Below are 26,562 nucleotides of genomic sequence, written 5' to 3'. Positions count from 1 at the left end.
TCTTAATTGAGAAAAATTTTGAAAGACATCAATGCAAAGCAACAAAAATTTAGAGCAATCTTTACAAAAATAAAGTTTCTAGTAACCTAATTCCTAATCTCACTTCTCTTTGAACATTTTATTCTTCTTATTTGAAGTGAACCAAGATTTTCCATTGAGAAAAACAACAAAGCATATAGTATTGTTGTTAATATACTGATTGTGAAACTAAATTTAAACTAGCACCCTTCTCTTCTGAGACAGTGTGTAAAATACAACTTTTAGTTTAGGAAAAGAGCTCAAACCTATTACGTTTGCTACCTAATTTTTTTTTTTAATAGGCAAGATATAGGTGATACATTTTTTAAAACTTTAAAAATTCCTTGAGATAATACTTACGTAAGACATCAAAGAATAAAAAAATTTACATCATTGCCTATGATTTCAGTGTAAGACTTAAGTAGCTAATAAGTTTAAACACACACACACAACCAGGAAACAAACACACACAAAAATCTTGTTTCTTTCACTAACATTTGAAAGAGGAGACAAATCTTAAGGCATATAAGTAAAATAAATGTGCCTGCATTCTTTTCTATTCACTTTTCAGCCTCAGTAATATTAAATTAATTTTAACTTCTCTATTCTTAACTTTCATCTTTGAACTTCCTTTTTATTCTACAAATCAAAGTAGAACCTTTGGCTTCTCTTTCTCTTCCTGCGTTAGACTTCCACCCTAAGGCAGCTCCTCAGTGGCAGATGTGCCCTTTTGTAGGGTAGTTCATTGGAGTCAGGGATTATCTTTAAAAATGGGTCCATCTCTGTTCTTCTTTGGCTGCTGTGATTCTGGATGTTAGCTTTCCATTTGGAGTTAGAGTAGAGCCACAGTGACTAGTGGGATAAATTGCTTTTTTCCCATTTTAACTTCTATCAATTGGAAAACAAGTCTTGGAATAAAGAAACATCTGTTCTAGGAAATGACTCTTAATTGCTTATGCTATCTAATGTTATACTTGGTTTTAAGAAATGTTATTGTTATCTTAGCAGCATCTTAAGTATTACTTGTATTACTGTTGTTATTATGATGATTGGCTAACATTTGTTGAATACTTAATGATTAATAATTAATAAATAATAATTATTTCTGGAGAAGGAAATGGCAACCCATCCAGTATTCTTGCCTGGAAAATCCCGTGGAAAGAGGAGCCTAGCAGGCTACGGTCCATGGGATCACAAAAGAGGCACAATTTTGGCGACTAAATGAAAAAATAATTATTTCAGGTACTGCTTAAGCACTCCATGTGAATAAGCTGACTTAATAAATTAATAATGAAAATCATTTCTCACAATTTTAATCTTTCCTCAGCTTATTTATTTTTGCATTAATACTTCTTTTTAAAATTTACTTGTTTGACTATTTGTTTAGCTGTTTTCTTTGGATATGGATTACTGTAGATTGTTCATGATCAAGCAGTTTCAGCTTTATCTCTTTTAAGGGAGAAATGCTTCCCAGTCCATCAGATTATAAATCCTCACTCATAGCACTGACTGCTCATAATTGGCTCCTTCGTATATCAGCAACTACGGGAAAAGTCCTTGAGAAAATATATCTTGCTTCATATTGCAAATTCAGGTATTGACTGTGACCCTACTGTTTAAAATTTGATTGTGAAAAATTGAGACTTATGGCCTACGATATTTCAAGATTTTTTTTTTAAGTTTTCCATTGTGTATGTGGATCTCAGTTTATAAATCTGTTTATCTCTCCTCATGACTGCTTTTGAAGATCTAAGGATGGAGACCCTTTGTCATTTATCTTTGTATTCCTCATAAGTAACTAACCTCGAGTAGTTGTCAGATACCCTTTTTTAAAAAAATTTACTTTTTACAAATAGTATTTTTTATGTGGGATATATTTTTTGGTAGATTTTTCTGAAATCTAATCTGTTGCAGTTAAATTACCTACCTAGTATAATCTAAGAACTGTTACTTATAAACTCATAGTTTTATACATTAGATGTAAATTCTTAGAATGAATGTAAGCATGCAAAATGTGAGTGTAACATTTTTAATGTTTTTTGTAACTTCTGTTTTACATCAGGAATGGTTTTTGGTTTTGTAAGTTTTGAATATCGACAGATCAAGCACAATTTTTATTCATTGAGACTCCAGAAGGATTAAAACTATATATATATATTAATAGGAATAAATGCATATGAGGATCTTCAGGGAATTCTTTTAATTGTTTATTGTTTTAAATGAATTACTTTTATAATTTAAGTCACTGAAAAACTGTTCACTTATAAAATATCTATTATATTTTGATTTGAAGTATAAGGAAACTCACCCAAATGAGTAAACTTCTCTCTATTCTTTTAAAAGATACTTGAGCTGGGACACTCCTCAAGAAGTCATTGCTGTCAAGTCAGCTCAGAACAAAGGTTCAACATTGGCCCGGCAGGTAGACATCTTTAAAAATTCAGTAAAATAAAGAATTTGTTTCCAGAGGAACTTTTCTGAAAATTTGTTATGAGAGAACTAATGATCTTTGATTTCTGAAGCATGCTATCAAAGTTGTTTACCACAAATATAAAATATTCTCTTTAAGCCACTTTGGGGAAGTACAACAGATTACTTTCCCTTCCATAGCAGAAAAATATTCACTAAACCTTATTCTTCAAAGTAAAAAGCTACCTTCTTCAAGCAGAGAAATCACTCAAGTTTTAACTGTTGATATTTTTTCTATTTCATTTAGCCATGTTAGTATAATGCTGAATGACATGACCATGATAATGCTGTGTCTTTTGATTAGGCTCTTGATGATTAGAATTCCAATTTATAATATAAATTAAATTGTGGTATAATATATTATAATCCAATATATTAATTTATATTATAACATGATCTATTACATAGTACATACACACGTTTTGTTATATAGTATATAAAGTATGTTTTTTACAAAATATATTGTGTTGTTAAGAAATGCTTACTGTTATGCTTGCTTTAATAGATTTTTGTGTGTATGTGTATTTTGTAGCGTCTGAAGGGCTAAAGGTGTAGTGGACGTATTTTGAACATGTAGGCTTTCCTGTTTAAGTAACTTTTCAATTTGATAGAGGGTGGTTTTCAATTCATGAAAATAAAGTGTTTTTATTTTTTTAATTAAAAATTTAATTTTTCATAGAAGTATAGTTGTACAGTATTATAGATGTACAATATAATGATTCATGATTTTTCAAGGTTATACTCCATTTATGTGTTCAAACACTCAGTTGTGTCTGATTGTTTGTGATCCCATAAACTGTTAGCCCCGCAGGGGCCTCTGTCTATAGGATTCTCCTGGCAAGAATACTGGAGGGGATCTTTCCCACCCAAGGATTTAACCTGCGTCTCTTATGTCTCCTGCATTGGCAGGCAGATTCTTTACCTCTAGTGCCACCTGGGAAGCCCATACTCCATCTATAGTTATGATAAAATACTGGGTTATTCCTTGTGTTGTACAGTATATCCTTGTAGCTTGTTTTATACATAGTAGTTTGTACCTCTTAATGCCCTAATTCTTGTATTATCCCTTGCCCGTTCCTGTTACCCACTGGTAACCACTAGGAAAATGGTGGTTTTAATATATTCTTGAGAGCTGTCTGTGATTTTAGTCTTTCCTTTTAGGCAGGCATTCAACAGCCTGTTTTGCTGTACCTTGCAGTGTTCCATGTGCTACCTTTTTCACTCATAGGGATTCTGGAGATCAATAAAAAGGTAAGAACTCATTTCTGATTTAATTATAATATTAATTTTTTGACATTAAGATGTAATATTATTGTTTAATTTTTTATTAGGTATTTGGTGAAGTTTTTAATTAGGAAGTTGAAAGCAGCTGCCCAAATCCTAAAGGCAGTAAATGGAGAAACTGGAATTTGAACTTACATTTGACTCCAGAGATTAAACCAAATTTTAAAGGAGAGTGGCTACTTTATTTTGGCATTCATTATTCGAAAATACATTTGAATTACACAAATCCTTCTTTACAAAGTGGGGAACAAGAATCAGGGAGTAGAAAGTCATGGGCTAGTCAAAAACAAAGCAAACCATAATTATCCTTTTAAGAGATGACAAAAAGCACAACTCATGAAGCGTAATTGTTCTCTTTGTGCTTGTGGATTAAGTAATTATGTATACTTATTACAGTCTACAACAGGAATGTAGTCATAAATTGTTTCTATTTATTCTTACATGTTCAAGATAATCATTTGAGGGATTTGATTTTGATTGTGGTTATTTGAAACTAAAGTACATCTTTCACTTACCATGCATAATAAGACTACCCAGGGGCCAGGTTCAGAATGTACTTTAAGCTCTTTGCCGGGGTAGTAAACCTTTACTGAGTGATTTATCTTGAGTAGAAACAGAAACAAATTTTCACTTAATTTCTACTTGTTCTTTCCTTGCTATGAATATTTGTCTATGTTGGTTGGCTTTTGTTACATATTAAAAGAAGCACAGAATCAAGTTCTTTATCAGACCTCTGTGGAGCATCATAACAGGATCCAGTGCACAGAACAGAGACAGAGGGAACAAGGATCCAAACCTTACTCTTTAAGATCAGCTGGGTTAAATGTCTCTGTATGTGTTTGGTCTTTAACATGTTTGGTTTTTATATGACTAAAAAATCAAATAGTATTAGATGTTTAAAGAACAAGGTAATGATAAAATTCTCTAGTTGGCTGTTTTTTATTAGAATTACTTTCTTAGATCCAAATCTTTTCACCACTAGCTAAAAAAGGTCCCTTTATAAATCATATTTTATAAAGAATAGGTCCCGGTATTTATTCAGCCATGCAAATATTGCATGGTAGAATTAAATGGGCTCAGTTTACACCTATGTCCATAAGGAAAGGGATTTGTCATTAAAAGATTTTGACAAAACTGAAATAAATGAAAGCTGCTCCATCATTTTGAAGGATATATGTTAAATTCCCATTAGAACTTCAGTTTGAGACCCTAGGGGGTGACCACGTACCCCTAATAATACCTTAGCTGCAAGTTCCTAAATTATAATGAAGTTGGAATGTTAGGCAGCAGTATTGTAGTGGTAAACTGAATATTAAACCGATACACATACCACGGTGAAAACTCAGAGGATTGGCCTTCTGGTCTTTTCTCAGGTGATGTCTACCTTTCCCCTCAGATTTTCGGGAACGTCACAGATGCCACCTTGTCTCATGGAATACTGATTGTGATGTACAGCTCGGGGCTGGTCAGACTTTATAGCTTCCAAGCCATCACCAAGCAGGTAGAGAAAATTCAAATTTGCCATTTTCAGATTAACTAGAGATTTGGATGGAGGTATGATTTTTTTTAAATGAGATGTTTTTAACGTAAGGCTCTAGTGTAGATTTCAGCTCTACAAAACTGTACAAATGCAGAAAGGCAAAGTAACCTTTAAAAGAGGGGTGGGAAGATAAATAGAAAGGCCCTTGAATAAATAAAGACATTTCCTCTGTCATATACATGTGAACTTGATTTTTTTTTCTCTCTCCAGACAGCAAATAAGTAGGTGCTAAAGCCACCATTTTTGTTTTGTTTTGTTTTTAGTTCATGCAACAGAAACTTGACTTAGGGTGTGCATGCAGATGGGGTGGGACTACTGGAACTGTAGGAGAGGCTCCCTTTGGCATTCCTTGTAATATTAAAATCACAGGTATGGCTACAATATGGTACTTTTTTCACCTTAAAAATTAAGTGGTCGTATTGATAGTGATTAATTGTAATCATCCGAATGTTTTTTTCTTAAATTCAATTCATTTTGCTCCTATGCAGAGTATTCCTTGCTTTTGCATAACTGTTCACAGAAATCTGTTATTCATTGAAATAAAGGCCTGGGGATGCTGGACCTTGCTTGGCCAGAGATCTGTAACCTTTGGCAAGTGACTTTACCTTTCTGGTCTTGATTTCCTTATCTACAGAATAATAAGTTGCAGCAAATGATAATACCTTAGCTCCTTTAGAACTTCAAATTTTACAATTCTGTGAAATTTACCCAACTTAAAGATCAACAAGGCACAAAAAAGAAAATTATATACAATTTTATAAATATAATAAAAATGTTCTACATTTAATTAGCTTATCAAATTCAGCAGTTTGTTGAAAAGAAAACTGCTACAAAATTGAGCAATGTATGTCAGATAAACCATAACTGACCAGAGTTCATCTCATCAATACAAGGATTACTTAATGCAGATAGATGTAAAAATCATGAGTAAATTTAAAAAGAAAATATATTTTGTTATCCTAGTATTTGTTTATCTTTATTCTTAGTTCATTAAAAATTATTTTTTATCATGTTGCGGACATTTACTTCTGACCAATAAACATCATATATTTAGGTAAAACTCCAAAGGTTTTTCTAATATGGGTCAAAATACAATTTTTTTCTATTATCATATAACATTACATCATCAACAGATTAAGAAACAAATGAAAGACTTAATTGTGAGAAAGGAAATGTTCTTTTTATTAGTAAATAATAAAGTATGAGGACTGAGAGAATTCAGTATAGCCAGTTATCCAACAAGCTCAAAATAAATATTTTAAAAATTACTCAAATTTTTAGGCGTCTTGGGCGAGCTGAATTAGGCAGTTTTGTAAAAACTCAGCCTTAGCAATACCTCCTGTGTGTGTGTGCTCAGTCACTCAGTGATGTCTGACTCTTTTGTGACCCCATGGACTGCAGCCCACCAGGCTCCTTTGTCCATGGGATTTCCCAGGCAAGAATACTAGAGTGGACTGCCATTTCCTACTATATTTGATACAAATACAGAAGGCAGGAATCTATTAAGAATTTGAAAACTACAGACGCCAGTGATAACTAATATGTATTATTTTGAAGAGCGTTTCCCTAAACGATAGCATTGTTCTCTTTGAAAATGCAGATAATAAGCAAGTAAAACAAAGAACAGGGTGATAAAGAAAGCTCATGGAGCCTCTGATTGTGCTGTGATTTTGGTCCCTGTTTATAGAGAGAAGACTGGATTTGGGATCACAATCTTGGTCTGCTCCTATGAGAATGAAATTCCACTACTAATTCGTGAGCAATTACTTAACCTCTATGGGCCTCACTTTCATCAGCTTCAAAATAATAACATTTGAAAATGTGATCTGTGAAATCATGTGCCATTGTAAAACAATACAGTGATTGTTAGACATTTAGCTTAGAAGAGTAGCGTATCATATTGAAACTTTGTGTATTTTTTCAGACTGTGTTGACTGAAATCTAGTTCATTTCTCTAGATTTGTTTTTCAGGATCAGTAAAACCTATACAAAATAATACTCATTTTAACTTTAAGTGACTTTTTTAAGACAGTTCAGTTCAGTTCAGTTGCTCAGTCGTGTCCGACTCTTTGCAACCCCATGAATCGCAGCACACCAGGCCTCCCTGTGCATCACCAACTCCCAGAGTTTACCCAAACCCATGTCCATCGAGTCAGTGATGCCATCCAACCATCTCATCCTCTGTTGTCCCCTTCTCTTCCTGCCCTCAATCCTTCCCAGCATTAGGGTCTTTTCCAATGAGTCAACTCTTTGCATGAGGTGGCTGAAGTATTGGAGTTTCAGCTTCAACATCAGTCCTTCCAATGAATACCCAAGACTGATCTCCTTTAGGATGGACTGGTTGGATTTCCTTGCAGTCCAAGGGACTCCCAAGAGTCTTCTCCAACACCACAGTTCAAAAGCATCAATTCTTCGGCACTCAGCTTTCTTCACCATCCAACTCTCACATCCATACATGACCACTGGAAAAACCATAGCCTTGACTAGGCAGACCTTTGTTGGCAAAGTAATGTCTCTGCTTTTAAATATGCTGTCTAGGTTGGCCATAACCTTCCTTCCAAGGAGTAAGCGTCTTTTAATTTCATGGCTGCAATCACCATCTGCAGTGATTTGGGAGCCCCAAAAAATAAAGTCTGACATTGTTTCCACTATTTCCCCATCTATTTGCCATGAAGTGATGGAACCAGATGCCATGATCTTAGTTTTCTGAACATTGAGCTTTAAGCCAACTTTTTCACTCTCCTTTCTCACTTTCATGAAGAGGCTCTTAATTCTTCTTCACTCTCTGCCATAAGGGTGGTGTCATCTGCATATCTGAGATTATTGATATTTCTCCCGGCAATCTTGATTCCAGCTTGTGTTTCTTCCAGCCCAGCGTTTCTCATGATGTACTCTGCAGATAAGTTAAATAAGCAGGGTGACAATATACAGCCTTGACATAGTCCTTTTCCTATTTGGAACCAGTCTGTTGTTCCATGTCCAGTTCTAACTGTTGCTTCCTGACCTGCATACATGTTTCTCAAGAGGCAGGTCAGGTGGTCTGATATTCCCATCTCTTTCAGAATTTTCCACAGTTTATTGTGATCCACACAGTCAAAGGCTTTGGAATAGTCAATAAAGCAGAAGTTGATGTTTTTCTGGAACGCTGTTGCTTTTTCGATGATCCAGTGGATGTTGGCAATTTGATCTCTGGTTCCTCTGCCTTTTCTAAAGCCAGCTTGAACATCTGGAAGTTCACAGTTCACGTATTGCTGAAGCCTGGCTTGGAGAATTTTGACAATGCAGTTCATTTTCATTATAGAAGAATTAGGAAATAACGATAAAATAGAGAAAGTTTAAAACACAGTCATCCTGCATGGCATTAGTTGCTATCACCTCTGTGTTTTTTGGGTAATCTTATAATGTATATATGCCGAAAACCAAAAAAGAATCATACTGTGTACACTGTTTCATAACTTGCTTTTTCAAAAATCAACTCTGTTGAAGTGTAATTTACATGCACTTAAATGCAGCCATTTAAACTGTACAATTTGAGTTTTGCCAAATATTTATATCCATGAAACCACTCCTACAATCAAGATTTAGAATACTTGAATCACTCCAAAATGTTCCCCAGTGCCCTTTCCAGTCAATTCCCTTCCATCCCCAGCCTTCGGCAACCAGTGAATGTACTTTTTTCACTCTAGATTTCTAGAGTTTTGTATAAATGGAAGCATATGCTATGTAATTTTTGTCTGGCATCTTTCGCTCATCATATAATTTTTGAGATTCATTGCATATAGTTATTTGTAGCCTAACCCACTTTTAAATGTTAATATATTACAAATATTAATTTCCATTGGGATTATTTAATAGATGGTCTTGTGAAAACAATGAAGTTAGAGTCCTGTCTCTTTACATCTAAAGAAACAATAGGTGAATCAAAGATTTTAAAGTTCTGTGAGAAAACTTAGAGAATCCTTTTATCGCAGAGTTGAGAAGACCTTTCTGACACAAGCACAGAGCCATTAAAGAAGAGATTGCTAAATTTGGCTACATAAAGATAAAGTGCTTCATGGTAAAAGCATAAACAAAAGTAAATAAAAGCACACACACAAACCAACCAAAATTCAAACAACAAATAGGGGACATATTTGCAACATACACTATCAAGGGGTAATTGCCTCATTATATATGAGTTCTGCAGGCCAATAAGAAAAAATGACAATGTAGCAACAACAACAAAATGAGCAAAGGATATTGTGCAGAAGAAGAGGAATATAAGTGACTTTTAATTAGGAGAAGACAAAGCCCAATGTCACTGATAAGAGAAGTGCAAGGTAACACTACCATGAGATTCTTCTTTTTAGATTCTCAAATATCAAAAAGTTAGGTAACAGGATTGGTGAAAGTATAGAAGAGACACTGTTGTTTGTTGTTGGAGTCCTGTGTGGAGGACAATTTGTCAATATAGTTCAAAAATTTAAATGCATGTATTCCTTGAGCAATTCCATTTTTAGAAATTTATCCCAGATATGTTCACATGTGTACAAAATGACAAACATAATTATAACATTTTTCTAACAACAAAAGATTGGAAACAATGTATATATTGATAGGTGACATTGGTGTTCTTTCATTGTTTGGCTATGTCATAAACTTAAAAAGAAATAGGAATTCTTTTTGCCCCTTTATAGAGAAGTTTCCAATATATATTAGTAAGTGAAAAAAGGAGTGGAAAACTATGTGTATAAAAAGCCTCATTTGTGTTAAGTATTCATATGCATATGTTAAAAATATAGATGTGAGCACATGCTTTCAGGATTGCTTGAAGTATCTGGAAGGACACACAGAAAAATGATAAGTGATAGTTCATTCTGAGGGAATCAGATGGAAGGAAAACTTAGTTTTCATTATATTTTTTTCTGATACTTTTTGAATGTAGTGCTCGTATTATCTTTGCCAAAGAGTAATCCTCTGTATATGTGTGCACATGCTAATTAAGCTCCTCGAGGTTTTAAGAACTTGATTTATGTACCATTATATGTATTACTTTCCCTTGTGGTTCACCTGGTAAAAAATCTGCCTGCAATGCGGGAGACCTGGATTCAATCCCTGGGTTGGGAAGATCCCCTGGAGAAGGGAAAAGCTACCCACTCCAGTATTCTGGCCTAGAGAATTCTATAGACTGTATAGCCCATGGGATCACGAAGAGTTGGACACAAATGAGCGAATTTCACTTTCATATGCATAAACTGTAAATTTATTTAACCAGTTTACTATGGACATTTAGGTTTTTAAAATTTTCTGTGCTTATAAAAAAGTACAAGAATATTCCTGTAATTATTAATAATACTGAGGTTTCCTCATCACAAGGTGTGAAATCAGCCATTCTTTGCAAACTCCTAGGCCGTTTCAATTGAGAGTAGAATTAGACATCAAAATTTGGGATCTTGGGGCTAACAGTGACACACCAGAGTTGTAGTGAGCCAAGTCCTGATGCTACTTTGGGGCCATTTTTAGCAACTTCTGGGAGAAGTATTTCTTCTTAAATATATCTTTTTGCATTAATTTTTTTTCCATTATGAGTTCCTATTTTATATTCCCTACAACTTCCCTACTTAAATTTTTAACCCCCAATTCAAACTCTGATTATACTTTTTTCTCTTCATAATTCTTTTCCTCATCTACCATCATTTGGTAGCCACCATGTTATCACATATGATGTTTATATATCTTTCATAATTTACTGACTGATGTCCTTTGCCCATTTATCTATTGGGGTGTCAATAGTTTTCTTATTGCTTAAAAAAGACCTCTTTGTGTATTAAGAATATCACCCTTTTCTTGAAAGGTTTCTTCAAGGGCATTTTAAATGTACTTGATTTGTTTGTATCTCTCTGTTCTTTCTCCTGAAGACTTCAGTTTGTGAATTCATGTTTGATTATTTGTTTTTCTCCTTTGTATAGCTTTAAGTACTAAGTTGCCCTTATGCAGAGGCCTAATCAGGCACACACTTCTATATGTAACATGTGACTCTGTAGTGAATGCTGTCCCTAAGACAAGTCCCTTTACAGATGGTGGTGGCCTTGTAAACCAAAGATCAGACTCTAAAGTTAGAAACAAAAGACTCAGATTAGCCACCTTCCCAAACAGGCCAAGCGGTATCCTCACAAGGGCTGTCCCCAAAGAATTCTGGTCTTCAGAAGCAGCAGCACCTTCTGTTTATGCCTGTCTCCAAAAGCAAGTCTGTTACACTCCATATAAAATTAAGTATCATCAAAGAAGAGGACTAGGAAGCATTAACAGATAGTCCTTTTGTGGTGTCAACCTCCAAAAGACAGTGGCTAACAAGATATATCTAAATTACCTTAAAATTAACTTGTCTAATACTAGTAGTAGTGGCTGTCCTTTGATAAAACTTCCACTGTGGCAAGACCCATCCTAACTGGTTACTTTCATTATGACTAATATCACTTCTACTGCATAAACTTAAGCAATACTTCTCTTGTAAAGTTTGCTAAATATAACCTGTTAGTCTAGAATATGAAAGATATCTTCCTCACATTTGAAGGAATTATTAGACCTAATACCTGGTTGGATTGTTATGACAGTTGGAAATAGTATCCAACCGAGGTACTTATTAAATGGCAACTGCTTTTATTAGGTGTACCTTGTCATTTTTTTGCCATCATAGGCACCTTCAGCCCACTTTGTTGCCCTCCAGCTGCATGTCATACATACCCTGAAAATGGATGTCTAGAAGGTTGACTCATAACCTAACGGCTGTTTCCTACTTGCCTTTCCTTATCAGTAAGCCCCTTTCCAGATTGTATTTTATTTCCTTGAACATAGTCATTTTTCATTGGTAGAAATTAATAGATGATACATGCAAAGAAAGGTTGAATTCAGTGAATGAATGTTCCAAAGCTGCCAGAACAAAGAAGCTAATAAATTCCTTTTGCCCATCTCTGCAGATACACCGCCCCTGCTCTTTGAGGTGTCCTCGCTGGAGAATGCTTTTCAGATTGGAGGCCATCCTTGGCACTACATCATTACACCTAATAAGAAGAAACAGAAAGGAGTTTTCCATATTTGTGCCCTAAAGGACAATTCCTTGGTAAATCATGGTGGTCAGGCTTTAGTAGTAAATTAATATCAGAAATTCTTTATTCTCTACTTCTCTAATTGGTCCACATTCCCAGGAATTACTTTTCAAGTTGTATCAGTAATTTGTGAACAGTGTAAAGTACAGGAGAACTTGTATGCGAGACATCAAAAGAGACACAGATAAATAGAACAGTATTATGGACTCAGTGGGAGAGGGCGAGGGTGGGATGATATGGGAGAATGGCACTGAAGCATGTAAATTATCATATGTGAAACGAATCGCCAGTCCAGGTTCAATGCATGATACAGGGTGCTCGGGGCTGGTGCACTGGCATGACCCAGAGGGATGGGATGGGGAGGGAGGTGGAAGGGGGGTTCTGGAAGGGGAAAACATGTACACCCATGGTGGATTCATGTCAATGTATGGCAAAACAAATACAATATTGTAAAATTAAAAAATAGAAAATAAACTATAAAAAAAAAGTACAGGAGAACACAAAGAATATAGCAAACACTTGTGTGTACTACCCAGAATTTAAAACATTATTAACAATTGAAAATTCTCAGGGCACCAAAGATTTATTAGTTTTTCTTCTTACCATCTCCTTGACCTCATGTAAAGCATCTCAGAAGCTCCATAGTGGGAATCATTGGTGGAATGTGTTCAGGCTGCCCCTGAAATTACTGGTGGAATGTGTTGTTGGTTCTGCTTCTTCACAGTTTGTTGCTCTTGGTTTTTCAGACAGAAATTAGATAGTATTCTGTTGGTCACAGTATAAGCATTGAAACACCAAGTTTTCAAGGATATTTTAAAGTTAAATATGGCAGAATAGGAAGAAAGGGTATATAGCAAGACAATAGAAATTTTTACCCTTTGAATTAATTTTCTTTATAGAAATGATTTAGGCATTGATTTATCATTTAGTAAACATTTTTGAGGACCTGCTATGTGCCAGACTTGGCTGGAGACAGTCCCTTCTCACAAGTTGCTTATACTCTCAAAAGAAAGCAGATACGTAGATTAAGTAAAATACAGTCGATTCAGTACAGTGGTTGAGATGAGCGCAGAAGACGGAGTGCACAGAGGAGGGGGTTTTATATATCCTTGTTTTATATTGTTGATTTACTTTAGTTCTGGAACCTCTTGATACATCAGATTAACTTTTTGTAAGGCAGACTCAGCTTATTCCATGCCCTTCTCTTCCAGAATCTTTCTCAGTCAGTCTCTGTTGGACCCAGTGGCTTTGAGAGTCACCGGTCACCTTTTACCACCCTAAAGATGTGCACAGTCTTGGGTCTATTTATCTATTTCCCTTTAGATCATGGCCACCAGGAAACATTGTGTATAGCATCTTTGAACTTTTTTTTGTAGAAGCATTCTTCCCTTCCGTTTTCTCATTAACCTGTCACATGTGGCACCCCCCGTTTGGCCCAGCCCAGTGACATCCTCTTTTCCAGTGGATTCTGGGGACTGTTTCCCACAAGTTTGTGGTTTGGTTATTCGCCTCCTAGCAGTGGACGTCCTTCAGCCACCAGGACTCTCTCACATTGCTTTTTCGTTGAAATTTCTATCCAGTCAAACCCTGTATAGTTCATATTCTTCCTAAATAAGAACTGATAATATATTCTTTTATGTGTGTGTATAAAATGGCCTTCAACATCTACATCAAGCATGCCTATCTAGTACTTTCTTTGTATAATTACTAATTGTAACATTTAGTCAGACCTGTATTTTAGCATATTCATAAATAATTGCTGAATCCAGGGGAGTTTTCAGTACTTTGCTGGACAACTTCATTGCAGTGACATTACCTTAAGGATGCGTACGTGCATTATTTCCACACCTGTCAGTCAGAAAAGTTGGTAACCCAAAAACATATGTGCTGGGGAACTGAAGAATTCAGAAAATGACCTGTAACTTTCTATTAAACTGAGCCTTAAACTAGCATTCAAGCAAATAGTAACTCCAGAAGCTGATAATAATGCTGCCTAGTATTTAACACAAAGAGATAACGTTTCTTTCACATGTTGAGTTTAGATATTAAAATAAAGAGAATAGTAACATTCTAAATAGTAAATAGTAACATTCTAAATAGTAAACCTCTAAAGAAAGATATGGGTTATGTGGGCATGTTTATGTGTGTGTTTTATTTAAATAAACATTAAAAAGTTTTACGGAGAAGGCAATGGCACCCCACTCCAATACTCTTGCCTGGAAAATCCCATGGACGGAGGAGCCTGGTAGGCTACAGTCCATGGGGTCGCTAAGAGTCAGACACGACTGAGCGACTTCACTTTCACTTTTCCCTTTCATGTACTGGAGAAAGAAATGGCAACCCACTCCAGTATTCTTGCCTGGAGAATCCTAGGGACGGCAGAGCCTGGTGAGCTGCCGTCTATGGGGTCGCACAAGAGTCGGACACGACTGAAGCGACTTAGCATAGCAAAAAGTTTTATGTTACGTGAAGGAGCATTTGGAGCTAATGCCAAAATGAACACATTAACTTTTTTTTTTCGCCATGCTGCGTAACACAGGCAAGATCTTAGTTCCACGACCAGGGATCAAACTCACACCCCCTGCAGTGGAAGCACAGAGTCTTAACCACTGGACCATTAGGGAAGTCAGTGGTTGCAACCAAGATGTTTAATTTCATTGACGATCTTATATGTAAAATGCAATAATACAACCATTTCTCTTAGAAATTATTAGGTTCTTGAAAAATTAAAATACCTGTGCTAATTTGATACATAAAATGTGCTAAATTCCAATTTTTAAAAAAGCGTGGCATACAAAGCACTTGTGGTATAGCACTAGCCTGCCTCTCCAGTCTCATGACTGGACACCCTGCTTCTCAATTTAATTTTGTCTGCTACTCATGTTTTTGCGCATGCATGCTATATGGACGAATACATCTGTGCTTTTGATTGTGCTGTCTCTTCTTTCAAGCCACTTTCTCATTTTAAGGCAGAGTTCAGGCTCCTGAAATTCTGCTTACCTGGTTTGGATGCTTGATAATATCCTGTGCATGGCTTGACTACTTTATTTTCTCCACTGCCTTATTCTGTTTCTGTCTCCCTTCTTGAATATGAGCTTCTGAATAACAGAGATTATGTTTAGTGCGTGTCAGGTATGAACACCTAGTGTCATACCTTGAACATAGTGTCCTGTCAGTATATGCTGTGGAAGTAATACTTTTATATGTCAAAAACTTTGAGTATCTAATAAAAAAGAAGGTGTCATTTCATTTTACATTGGAGAAATTAAATGACCAGAATAAAGCCAGTAAAGTTAATGTATCCATGCTGGTATTAGTCCCCAGTGCTCCTGTGTGTAACATAAAACATCTGTTAACATATGTGATTCATATGGCAGTATCTTTTTCTTTATTTTAATGTTTAAATATACTTCTATGAAATAAACCTCTCTACTTCCTTTAAGTGCTAGGTAGTATTAGACCATTTCCTTAGCATTAGTTTAATATCTGACTTACGCAGGAAGACTGTCCGACCTGTTTCATTGCATGTTTATTTTTGTGCTGTCTGCTCTTCTGATTGACAATTTGTTGAGGATAGGGAAGGGAGAAAGAAGTTGCAGGAGACTGCAAGTACATACTTATGACAGTTAAATAAGGGAAAATCCATGTACCTTGAAGGCTAATCTGCTGTTTATTAGTAGTAGGTACAGAACATTGTGCAGATGATTTTTCCTCTTTGTGCATCAGTTTCCTCATGCATACGATGAGAATAGCAATATATGCTTCAAGAATTGCTGAGATCAAAAGAAATAATGAGTAGAAAACATGTAATGCAGTGCCAGACACAAATTAGATGCTTTAGATATGGTGACTTAAGTTATTATTTGTGAGGCATAATACATGGTACATGGTACATCTGTGAAATTTCTGTATTTAAATATTGTGGATTTCTCAAGCTTAAGTATCCTAATTTATCCCTAATATACATCCCAGTTCAGCTGGTTAATATTTTTTCTTCCCTTACCTTTGACTTACTGACCCATTACTGATACTGGTTTTGAAAATTATTTTATTTTCCTTTAATTTTTATTTTCAATATTTTGTCCCAACTTCAGGCAAAAAATGGGATCCAAGAAATGGAATGTTGTTCTTTAGAATCTGATTGGATCTACTTCCATCCTGATGCTTCTGGCAGAATAATACATGTTGGCCCAAATCAGGTCAAGTGAGTATTTTCCTTAGTTACTTTAAAGTTAAAAGTAGCTTTTGGTAGTATTTATTGGCAACTTTATTTTTGCCAGCTAACTACTGAGCCAACTGTGGAAATTATTAGCTGCTTGTGGGGTGCTTCCTCAGAGAATGGCATCTAGAAAATGTTACTTTATACTTTCAACCTTGTCGTTACTGTCTGTAAATACGACATTTGGGTAAGTTCTTTGATGGATAAGGGATGACATATGAGGGAAAGGAGATCACAGATTGGTTCCTTCACATCAGGTCTTAATTCGTTTCTCCAAGATTAATGAGAGATGATTTAACTTTGTTCTAAAAGACAGTCTTACTGCTGGAGAAGTAGCAGGTTGTTTGAAGTAAACCTTATTTTATTTAGTTTACCCACCTCTTTCATACAACCAAAACACTCTTCATTTAGCTTCCCTGACACCACAGTGCTCCTGAATATTTTCCTCCCTCTCTAATCTTTCTTAATATCCTTTCATGTTCTTCCTCTTCTAACCCAGACTTTAACTGTTAGATGTCCTCAGGATTAGACACTCTTTCCCCTCTTTTTTGTTCCCTTTCTGCTTGATTCTTCTGTTTATTCCCTTGGCTTCGAAGATCATGTATACACCAAAACTCCAAAAAATTTTCATGTTTGCCTAAACCTCTCATCTAAGCTTATGTCATAAGTCCAGACTCATTCTTAACACTTTCTTACCTTCTTGTTTTTCATCAGTTTACATGTACTTAAACACTCAGTTGCATTTGCCTGTATGTGCTCGCTCTCTCTCTCTCTCTCTCTCTCTCTCTCTCTCTCTCTCTCTCTCTCTCTCTCTCACACACACACACACACACCCCATATATCCCATCAATCCAGTTTATTTTGCTACTAACGTTTACTTTGCTAAATTTCTTAAATCTGCCTCTTTCTGCCCTTGGCCACTGTCACCATCTTGGCTAGACCACTGTCATCACTAGCCTGAACTATAGAAATAGCCTTCTTACCAGACTCCCAAGAATCTACTTTTTACTCTTTAAGTCTGTTTTCTTCTTAGCAGCTAGAGTGATTTTTAGAAACATTAACAAACACAGAAACCTAACCACGTGAATTTTTTTTTTTAATTTATTTATTTTAGTTGGGGGCTGATTACTTTACAATATTGTAGTGGTTTCTGCCATACATTGACGTGAATCAGCCATGGGTTTACATGTGTTCCCCATCCTGAACCCCCCTCCCACCTCCCTCCCCATCCCATCCCTCTGGGTCATCCCATTGCCCCGGCCCTGAGCATTTGTCTCGTGCATCGAACCTGGAATGGTGTTCTGTTTCACAAATGATAATATACATGTTCAATGCTATTCTCTCAGAACGTCCCACCCTCACCTTCTCCCTCAGAGTCCATAAGACTGTTCTATGCATCTGTGTCTCTTATTCTGTCTCTCATATAGGGTTATTGTTACTGTCTTTCAAATTCCATATATATGCATTAGTATACTGTATTGGTGCTTTTCTTTCTGGCTTACTTCACTCTGTATAATGGGCTCCAGTTTCATCCATCTCAATAGAACTGATTCAAATGTATTCTTTTTAATGGCTGAGTAATATTCAATTGTGTATATGTACCACAGCTTCCTTATCCATTCGTCTGCTGATGGACATCTAGGTTGCTTCCATGTGCTGGCTATTGTAAACAGTGCTGCGATGAACATTGGGGTACATGTGTCTCTTTCAATTCTGGTTTCCTCGGTGTGTATGCCCAGCAATGGGATTGCTGGGTCATATGGCAGTTCTATTCCCAGTTTTTTAAGGAATCTCCACACTGTTCTGCATAGTGGCTGTACTAGTTTGCATTCCCACCAACAGTGTAAGAGGGTTCCCTTTTCTCCACACCCTCTCCAGCATTTATTGCTTGTAGACTTTTGGATAGCAGCCATTCTGACTGGTGTGAAATGGTACCTCATTGTGGCTTTGATTTGCATTTCTCTAATAATGAGTGATGTTGAGCATCTTTTCATGTGTTTGTTAGCCATCTGTATGTCTTCTTCGGAGAAGTGTCTATTTAGTTCTTTGGCCCATTTTTTGATTGGGCCCATTTATTTTTCTGGAATTCAGCTGCAAGAGTTGCTTGTATATTTTTGAGATTAATTGTTTGTCTGTTGCTTCGTTTGCTATTATTTTCTCCCATTCTGAAGGCTGTCTTTTCACCTTGCTTATAGTTTCTTTTGTTGTGCAAAAGCTTTTAATTTTAATTAGGTCCCATTTGTTTATTTTTGCTTTTATTTCCAATATTCTGGGAGGTGGGTCATGGAGGATCCTGCTGTGATTTATGTCAGAGAGTGTTTTGCCTATGTTTTCCTCTAGGAGTTTTATAGTTTCTGGTCTTACATTTAGATCTTTAATCCATTTTGACTTTATTTTGGTGTATGGTGTTAGAAAGTGTTCTAGTTTCATTCTTTTACAAGTGGTTGACCAGTTTTCCCAGCACCACTTGATAAAGAGATTGTCTTTTCTCCATTGTATATTCTTGCCTCCTTTGTCGAAGATAAGGTGTCCATAGGTGCGTGGATTTATCTCTAGGCTTTCTATTTTGTTCCATTAATCTATATTTCTATCTTTGTGCCAGTACCATACTGTCTTGATGACTGTGGCTTTGTAGTAGAGCCTGAAGTCAGGCAGGTTGATTCCTCCAGTTCCATTCTTCTTTCTGAAGATTGCTTTGGGTATTTGAGGTTTCTTATATTTCCATACAAATTGTGAAATGATTTGTTCTAGTTCTGTGAAAAATACTGTTGGTAGCTTGATAGGGATTGCATTGAATCTATAGATTGCTTTGGGTAGTATACTCATTTTCACTATATTCTTCCAATCCATGAACACGGTATATTTCTCCATCTATTTGTGTCCTCTTTGATTTCTTTCATCAGTGTTTTATAGTTTTCTATATATAAGTCTTTTGTTTCTTTAGGTAGATATATTCCTAAGTATTTTATTCTTTTTGTTGCAATGGTGAATGGTATTGTTTCCTTAATTTCTCTTTCTGTTTTCTCATTATTGGTGTATAGGAATGCAAGGGATTTCTGTGTGTTAATTTTATATCCTGCAACTTAACTATATTCATTGATTAGCTCTAGTAATTTTCTGGTAGAATCTTTAGGGTTTTCTATGTAGAGGATCGTGTCATCTGCAAACAGTGATATTTTTACTTATTTTCTTATCTGTATTTCTTTTATTTCTTTTTCAGCCCTGATTGCTGTGGCCAAAACTTCCAAAACATTGTTGAATAGTAGTAATGAAAGTGGGCATCCTTGCCTTATTCCTGACTTTAGGGGAAATGCTTTCAATTTTTCACCATTGAGGATAATGTTTGCTGTGGGTTTGTCATATATAGCTTTTATTATGTTGAGGTATGTTCCTTCTGTTCCTGCTTTCTGGAGGGTTTTTATCATAAATGGATGTTGAATTTTGTCAAAGTCTTTTTCTGCATCTATTGAGATAACCATATGGTTTTTATCTTTCAATTTGTTAATGTGGTGTATCACATTGATTGATTTGCGGATGTTAAAGAAACCTTGCATTCCTGGGATAAAGCCCACTTGGTCATGATGTATGATCTTTTTAATATGATGTTGGATTCTGTTTGCTAGAATTTTATTAAGGATTTTTGCATCTATGTTCATCAGTGATATTGGCCTGTAGTTTTCTTTTTTTTGTGGCATCTTTGTCTGGTTTTGGAATTAGGGTGATGGTGGCCGCCTCATAGAATGAGTTTGGAAGTTTACCATCTTCTGCAATTTTCTGGAAGAGTTTGAGTAGGATAGGTGTTAGCTCTTCTCTAAATTTTTGGTAGAATTCAGCTGTGAAGCCGTCTGGTCCTGGGCTTTTGTTTGCTGGAAGATTTCTGATTACCGTTTCGATTTCCGTGCTTGTGATGGGTCTGTTAAGATCTTCTATTTCTTCCTGGTTCAGTTTTGGAAAGTTATACTTTTCTAACAGTTTATCCATTTCTTCCAAGTTGTCCATTTTATTGGCATATAGCTGTTGGTAGTAGTCTCTTATGTTCCTTTGTATTTCTGTGTAGTCTGTTGTGATCTCTCCATTTTCATTTCTAATTTTGTTGATCTGATTCTTCTCCCTTTGTTTCTTGATGAGTCTGGCTAATGGTTTGTCAATTTTGTTTATCTTCTCAAAAAACCAGCCTTTAGTTTTGTCGATTTTTGCTATGGTCTCTTTTGTTTCTTTTGCATTTATTTCTGCCCTAATTTTTAAGATTTCTTTCCTTCTACTAACCCTGGGGGTCTTCATTTCTTCCTTCTCTAGTTGCTTTAGGTGTAGAGTTAGTTGATTTATTTGATTTTTTTCTTGTTTCTTGAGGTACGCCTGTATTGCTATGAACCTTCCCCTTAGCATTGCTTTTACAGTGTCCCATAGGTTTTGGGTTGTGTTTTCATTTTCATTCGTTTCTATGCATATTTTGATTTCTTTTTTGATTTCTTCTGTGATTTGTTGGTTATTCAGAAGCGTGTTGTTTAGCCTCCATATGTTGGAATTTTTAATAGTTTTTTTCCTGTAATTGAGGTCTAAACTTACTGCATTGTGGTCAGAGAAGATGACTAGGATGATTTCTATTTTTTTGAACTTACCAAGGCTAGATTTATGGCCCAGGATGTGATCTATCCTGGAGAAAGTTCCGTGTGCACTTGAGAAAAAGGTGAAATTGATTGTTTTGGGGTGGAAAGTCCTGTAAATATCAATTAAATCTAATTTGTCTATTGTATCATTTAAAGTTTGTGTTTCCTTGTTAATTTCTGTTTAGTTGATCTATCCATATGTGTGGGTGGAGTATTAAATTCTCCCACTATTATTGTGTTATTGTTAATTTCCCCTTTCATACTTGTTAGTATTTGCCTTACATATTGTGGTGCTCCTATGTTGGGTGCATATATATTTATTATTGTTATATCTTCTTCTTGGATTGATCCTTTGATCATTATGTAGTGTCCTTCTTTGTCTCTTTTCACAGCCTTTATTTTAAAGTCTATTTTATCTGAAATGAGTATTGCGACTCCTGCTTTCTTTTGGTCTCCGTTTGCATGAAATATGTTTTTCCATCTCTTCACTTTCAGTCTGTATGTGTCCCTGGTTTTGAGGTGGGTCTCTTGTAGACAGCATATATAGGGGTCTTGTTTTTGTATCCATTCAGCCAGTCTTTGTCTTTTGGTTGGGGCATTCAACCCATTTACATTTAAGGTAATTATTGATAAGTATGGTCCCGTTGCCGTTTACTTTCTTGTTTTGAGTTCATGTTTAAACATCCTTTCTGTGTTTCCTGCTTAGAGAAGTTAACCACGTGAATTCTGCTTTAACCTTTTTATGGATTCCTGTTGCACTTAAAAGACCAACATACTGAGCCAATCTAAAAGGTTCCTCCCACTCAGTTTGCTTCAGTCATGCTGTCTTTTCAGAAAGCTGAGGACCTGTTCACTCCGCGTGGAGTCTGTTTCCCTTATCTGTTCTGCCTAAATTCTGTTCATCTTTTATGGCCCTTTAAATGTCCCTTTTTCAAAGAGTCCTTCCCTGGTACCCTTCATTAGATTAACTCCCCCATCATATTTTCACTGTATCCACTGTGTAATCTTCTTCTGTAGTATTTACAGAAATTTAAACTAATTATTTGTTTGGCTATCTGTTTAAACATCTTGCTTTGGAATCATGAACTCCATAATAACAGGGAAAGAGTCTGTCTTGCTGACACCTGTAACCCTGGCATGGAGCACAGGTCTTAGTGCAGAGTAGGTGCTCAGTAAGTTTCTATTGAATAAGAAGGGCAATGTCTGCATTCTTTATTTTGTATGCCTCATGATAATTAGTCTACTCTGGATCAGTTTATAGGAGGATGAAGGAACTTAATGAAAAAAGATTACTAACTTTTACAGAATGTCATAAAAGTATAGTAACCTGTTTGTTACCACCCATCTTTTATGTTAGTTTGAGTTTAAGAAAATAAGTTTCACAAAGAATGTTGTCCTTTTGCCAGGTGTTAAAAAATAGGCACTCTTAAATATTGGCACTAATTAAGATAACTAACTAATATAGTCTGATTTCTTTGTCTCCGGCAAAACTCGAAGGCCTTCAGCTCTCCTTGGCGACGGGGGCTGCTCCTCCCTGCTCTCTCTTTGCTTGCACTTGAGACTCTAAGATTTGAAGACGTTGTGCTTTTGATGCTTGTTAATGCTGTGAAAAGATTTGTGTGGTTGGTGAGAAAATTATTTTATTTTCACTTCCTTAACAAGCTTGATCTGTGAGGCCATTTACACTCAGAAAACCCAAATCTTTAAATATAATGCTAAGACAAAAAAAGTATTAAGTCATTTGCAGTTTTAAAATATTACTCTATCATGAAAACTTAAGACTAAGTTGCTAATCCAGTCTATATTATATTTAACGCTTAGTGTTGTTCACTGATAGCTAATTCTATCTTCAGAAATAAAAATGTAAGTATCTACTATAATGCCACTGTTAAAGCTGAAACATTAAAGACCTACTGCAGGATGCAGAGAGGAGGTTCTTTGGAATGACTTTCAGTGTGGAAGCTAGTGTAAGCCTCAGCAAGCTGCTTCAGTAGCACCTGTTGCCAGAAGTCCAGTGTTTTTTTTTTTTGTTTAACAAAATCTCTAAATTTGAAGAAAGTTGTGGACACTTAAGTTATCAGATATTAATATTTTGGAGTAATGAGGAGAAGAGAACTCAGTGTTGTTAGTGTAAGTTTCATTTGTTCAGTTTCTTTTCAGTAGTTCAGCTTTGACACTTTGATGCTGTGTTGATGTCTTAGGTTCTTAGAATCCTTTTTACCTTTTCAGAGTTTTAAAGCTAAGTGAAGTAGAAAATAATAGTGCCCAGCATCAGATCTCTGAAGATTTTGTCATTTTGGCCAACAGAGAGAAGAACAAAGTAAGTCAGCAGCACTTTAAAATCCTTTGAATATAATGTGCAAATGTGTTTGCCTTTTAGTAGTGGCTAAAAAGAACATAGTGGCTGAAAAGAACAACACAGTCCTGTAAAAGTCTGCTCATTTTGTCTATATGGGTAGCCAGTCTTCGCCCCGTGTACCTATGAGATTTGAAAAGAGTCAGTTATATTGACTTTATCTTTTGCTTATTTCTGTTTCCTTTCTGGGTTTCTCTTTAAATTTTTTTGATAAGTTGTTGACTGTAATAAAGTATTTTTACTAATTGGAGGATCTGGAACCTGATTGAGAATTTTCTCAACTGAGGAAAGACTTATGGATGTTGGAGAAGGATTGGTTAGTTGTAACAAATTTGTTTAGTCTTGCCATCAACTACATATAGCGGTACTTGTCATAGGTTTTTATTTCTCTCCATGTGATAGAATGAAAACATACCCACTGTTACAGCTTCTGGACGGGTGGTAAAAAGAAGTTTTAACATTCTGGATGATGACCCAGAACAAGAGGTATGACTTTAGCCAGAAATAATAAACCAAACTAGCATGAACTTGCCCTGGGATAGAGGTCGGGAAGCTCCATGCAAACTTAGTCAGTAGAATTGTGCAAGCTGTTTGAATCAGGGCATCCCTATCATCCTCTCCTTTCATACTGAAATTATTCAAGAGATTTTGCTTGTTAAAGTGTTCATAGGACCAAAATAATTTGAAAAAACAATTATTAGCTTATTTTTTTGTTGTGTTGATGTGCACGCTTCCAAGGGAAATCTCTTCATAGAAAATTGAGTTATATTCTGATGATTATGACTTTTGCCTTATGTTTCACTTGCTAGACTTAGATGTGTTTGTTAATGTTCATGGCTCAGAGGAAGAAGGTGTGAGGGTGTGGTAAATCAGCTCAGCCTTTGGAGATACATTTCTACCTATGCCCCCACCCATTCATTTTTCTTTCTACATAGTTTTATAATGTTGGAATAGTTAAGCCACAACTGTAGAAATAATCAAAACTGGATTTTGCCCCTCTTTTATTTTACTTTGTCTTCTGTTCCCTGAGACTTTCAAAATTGTCGACTATGAAGATGAGTTGGATTTGCTTTCTGTGGTAGCTGTTACTCAAATAGATGCTGAAGGAAAAGCTCACCTGGATTTCCACTGTAATGAATATGGAACTTTACTTAAAAGTATTCCACTCGTGGAGTCATGGGATGTGGTGAGTAGAGTCCACAGAATACAAAGTTGTAAGAGTTTTCTTTACAGGTGACTTTTATTGGAACAGATGTCACTGTGTTCTTATCAGTCCAGGTTCACCTATACCAATGACCACATGAAAGAGATTTTCCTACACACATGACAAAATGAGTTCTTTAGCCTTTCTCCCCTACAAAGTAGAGGATGCCTGCTTATCAGTGGTCTTAAAAATAAAGCTTCATGTTTTCTCCTGAGACATGCTATCTGACCACAGTCTGATTTTCTCCCATTTTACAAGTTTGGTAATGTTTTGAAAAATAAAAATTCTGTTTTCTGTATTGAATCCCCACAGTTACTTAATAGAGACTTCTAATCATGTAGGGCTTTCAAGCACTTTTGGAAGCATTTGTCTGCTCTTTTGAGTAATATAGAATATAAAAGTTGTAAGGAACAGTAGATGGTACTTTATCCAATCATTGTTTTATCAGTGGAGAATGTGAAAGATTTAGCAACTTGCCCACAGTCACAAGTGAAATAGTAGCAGTGTTGGTGAATAGAATCTGGGTGTTCAGACACCTGGACTCTTCATTCTTAATATTTTGCGTAATGCTTTTCTCATTGGACTTCCCTGGTGGCTCAGAGGTTAAAGCGTCTGCCTCCAATGTGGGAGACCTGGGTTCGATCCCTGGGTCGGGAAGATCCCCTGGAGAAGGAAATGGCAAACCACTCCAGTATTCTTGCCTGGAGAATCCCATGGACGAAGGAGCCTGGTAGGCTACAGTCCACGGGGTCGCAAAGAGTCGGACACGACTGAGCGACTTCCCTTTCCTTTCCCTTTCCTTTTCTCACAAGTCATCTGCCTATCCATAAATAATAAAAAATAAACTATTTCTGGCAATTGTTTTGCCTTCAAGTATATATTTGAGCATCCCTAAAAATGCTGTGCCATCTTAATGAAACAGTATTGAACATGGTTATGTGAAGAGGAAATCCCATTTGCCTGTGTTTTTACTGCAGACATACAGCCATGAAGTCTACTTTGACAGAGACTTGGTACTACACATAGAGCAGAAACCCAGCAGGGTCTTCAGCTGCTACGTCTACCAGATGGTATGTGACCCTGGGGAAGAAGAGGAAACCACAGACAAAAGGAGTAAAACACATCACAATAATTTTAAATTTTGAGACATAACTTATGAGACTTCCAGCCAAACACCCCAAGAGCCATGTCCAGTCCTCTTTTTTATTATCTGCATAGTATATTCTCCAGTGTCTTCCAGAAAAGGTCTTATGTTGACTTCAGATGATTGTGACTTCTGTTTTAAACTTGGGCCATACAAGGTGGTGAGGACTTCACTTTATATAAAAGTTTTTACAATAACATCCCAAGAAGCCTAGCATTTTGCAGTTTTTTAGGTGGGTGGTGATGCAAATATAAAATACTGGAGGTCAGAGAAGGAAAGTTAATTCTAATTATTTGGAGGTCATTGATAGGGGGTGTTTAGCATGGTTATTAAAGGATGGCATGGAATTTTGACTGGTGAAACTAAGAGGAAGAGACAGAAGGATACAAAACATACAGAAGGAGATCCTGTGTCCTGTCAACCAGACTTGAAGGATGGAAGATGAGATCTATCATATGAAAGCATACTTGGAAACAAAACTGTGTCATCAGGGTTTTTTAAAAAAAAATATATATATATATATATATATATGTATACGTGTTTTATATATAGTAGCACAAGTTGACTTTTCCATGGTTTTTTTCTCTTTGATATTCCCATTGGTTTTTTTGTGTTTCTGTTAGACTAATCTTAAAA

General features: G+C 35.9%; 1 protein-coding gene across 7 annotated transcripts in view; it reads left to right on the top strand.

The window, feature by feature from the left end:
• DCAF17 (DDB1 and CUL4 associated factor 17) overlaps positions 1-26,131 on the top strand; it is a 31,862-nt gene extending 5,731 nt beyond the window's left edge. For 5 of the 7 annotated variants that reach the window (XM_081577820.1, XM_081577818.1, XM_081577817.1 and 2 more), the window contains exons 4-14: positions 1,476-1,612; positions 2,362-2,440; positions 3,649-3,738; positions 5,168-5,272; positions 5,575-5,680; positions 12,268-12,410; positions 16,491-16,600; positions 23,452-23,542; positions 23,981-24,064; positions 24,609-24,764; positions 25,760-26,131. In XM_081577820.1, the coding sequence (XP_081433946.1) occupies positions 1,476-1,612; positions 2,362-2,440; positions 3,649-3,738; positions 5,168-5,272; positions 5,575-5,680; positions 12,268-12,410; positions 16,491-16,600; positions 23,452-23,542; positions 23,981-24,064; positions 24,609-24,764; positions 25,760-25,927 (1,269 nt within the window). In that variant the 3' untranslated portion in view covers positions 25,928-26,131. The remainder of the gene's footprint in view (positions 1-1,475; positions 1,613-2,361; positions 2,441-3,648; positions 3,739-5,167; positions 5,273-5,574; positions 5,681-12,267; positions 12,411-16,490; positions 16,601-23,451; positions 23,543-23,980; positions 24,065-24,608; positions 24,765-25,759) is intronic. The other 2 variants (XM_081577815.1, XM_081577816.1) reach the window with 2 other exon arrangements.
• The last annotated feature ends 431 nt before the right edge of the window (positions 26,132-26,562 follow it).

Source organism: Giraffa tippelskirchi, chromosome 3 (assembly GCF_054371585.1).
Source record: "Giraffa tippelskirchi isolate mGirTip1 chromosome 3, T2T-mGirTip1v1.2.pri, whole genome shotgun sequence".
Lineage (NCBI taxonomy): Eukaryota > Metazoa > Chordata > Mammalia > Artiodactyla > Giraffidae > Giraffa > Giraffa tippelskirchi.
The sequence above is the reverse complement of the archived record's forward strand: the minus strand, read 5'-3'. Positions and strand labels throughout refer to the sequence as shown.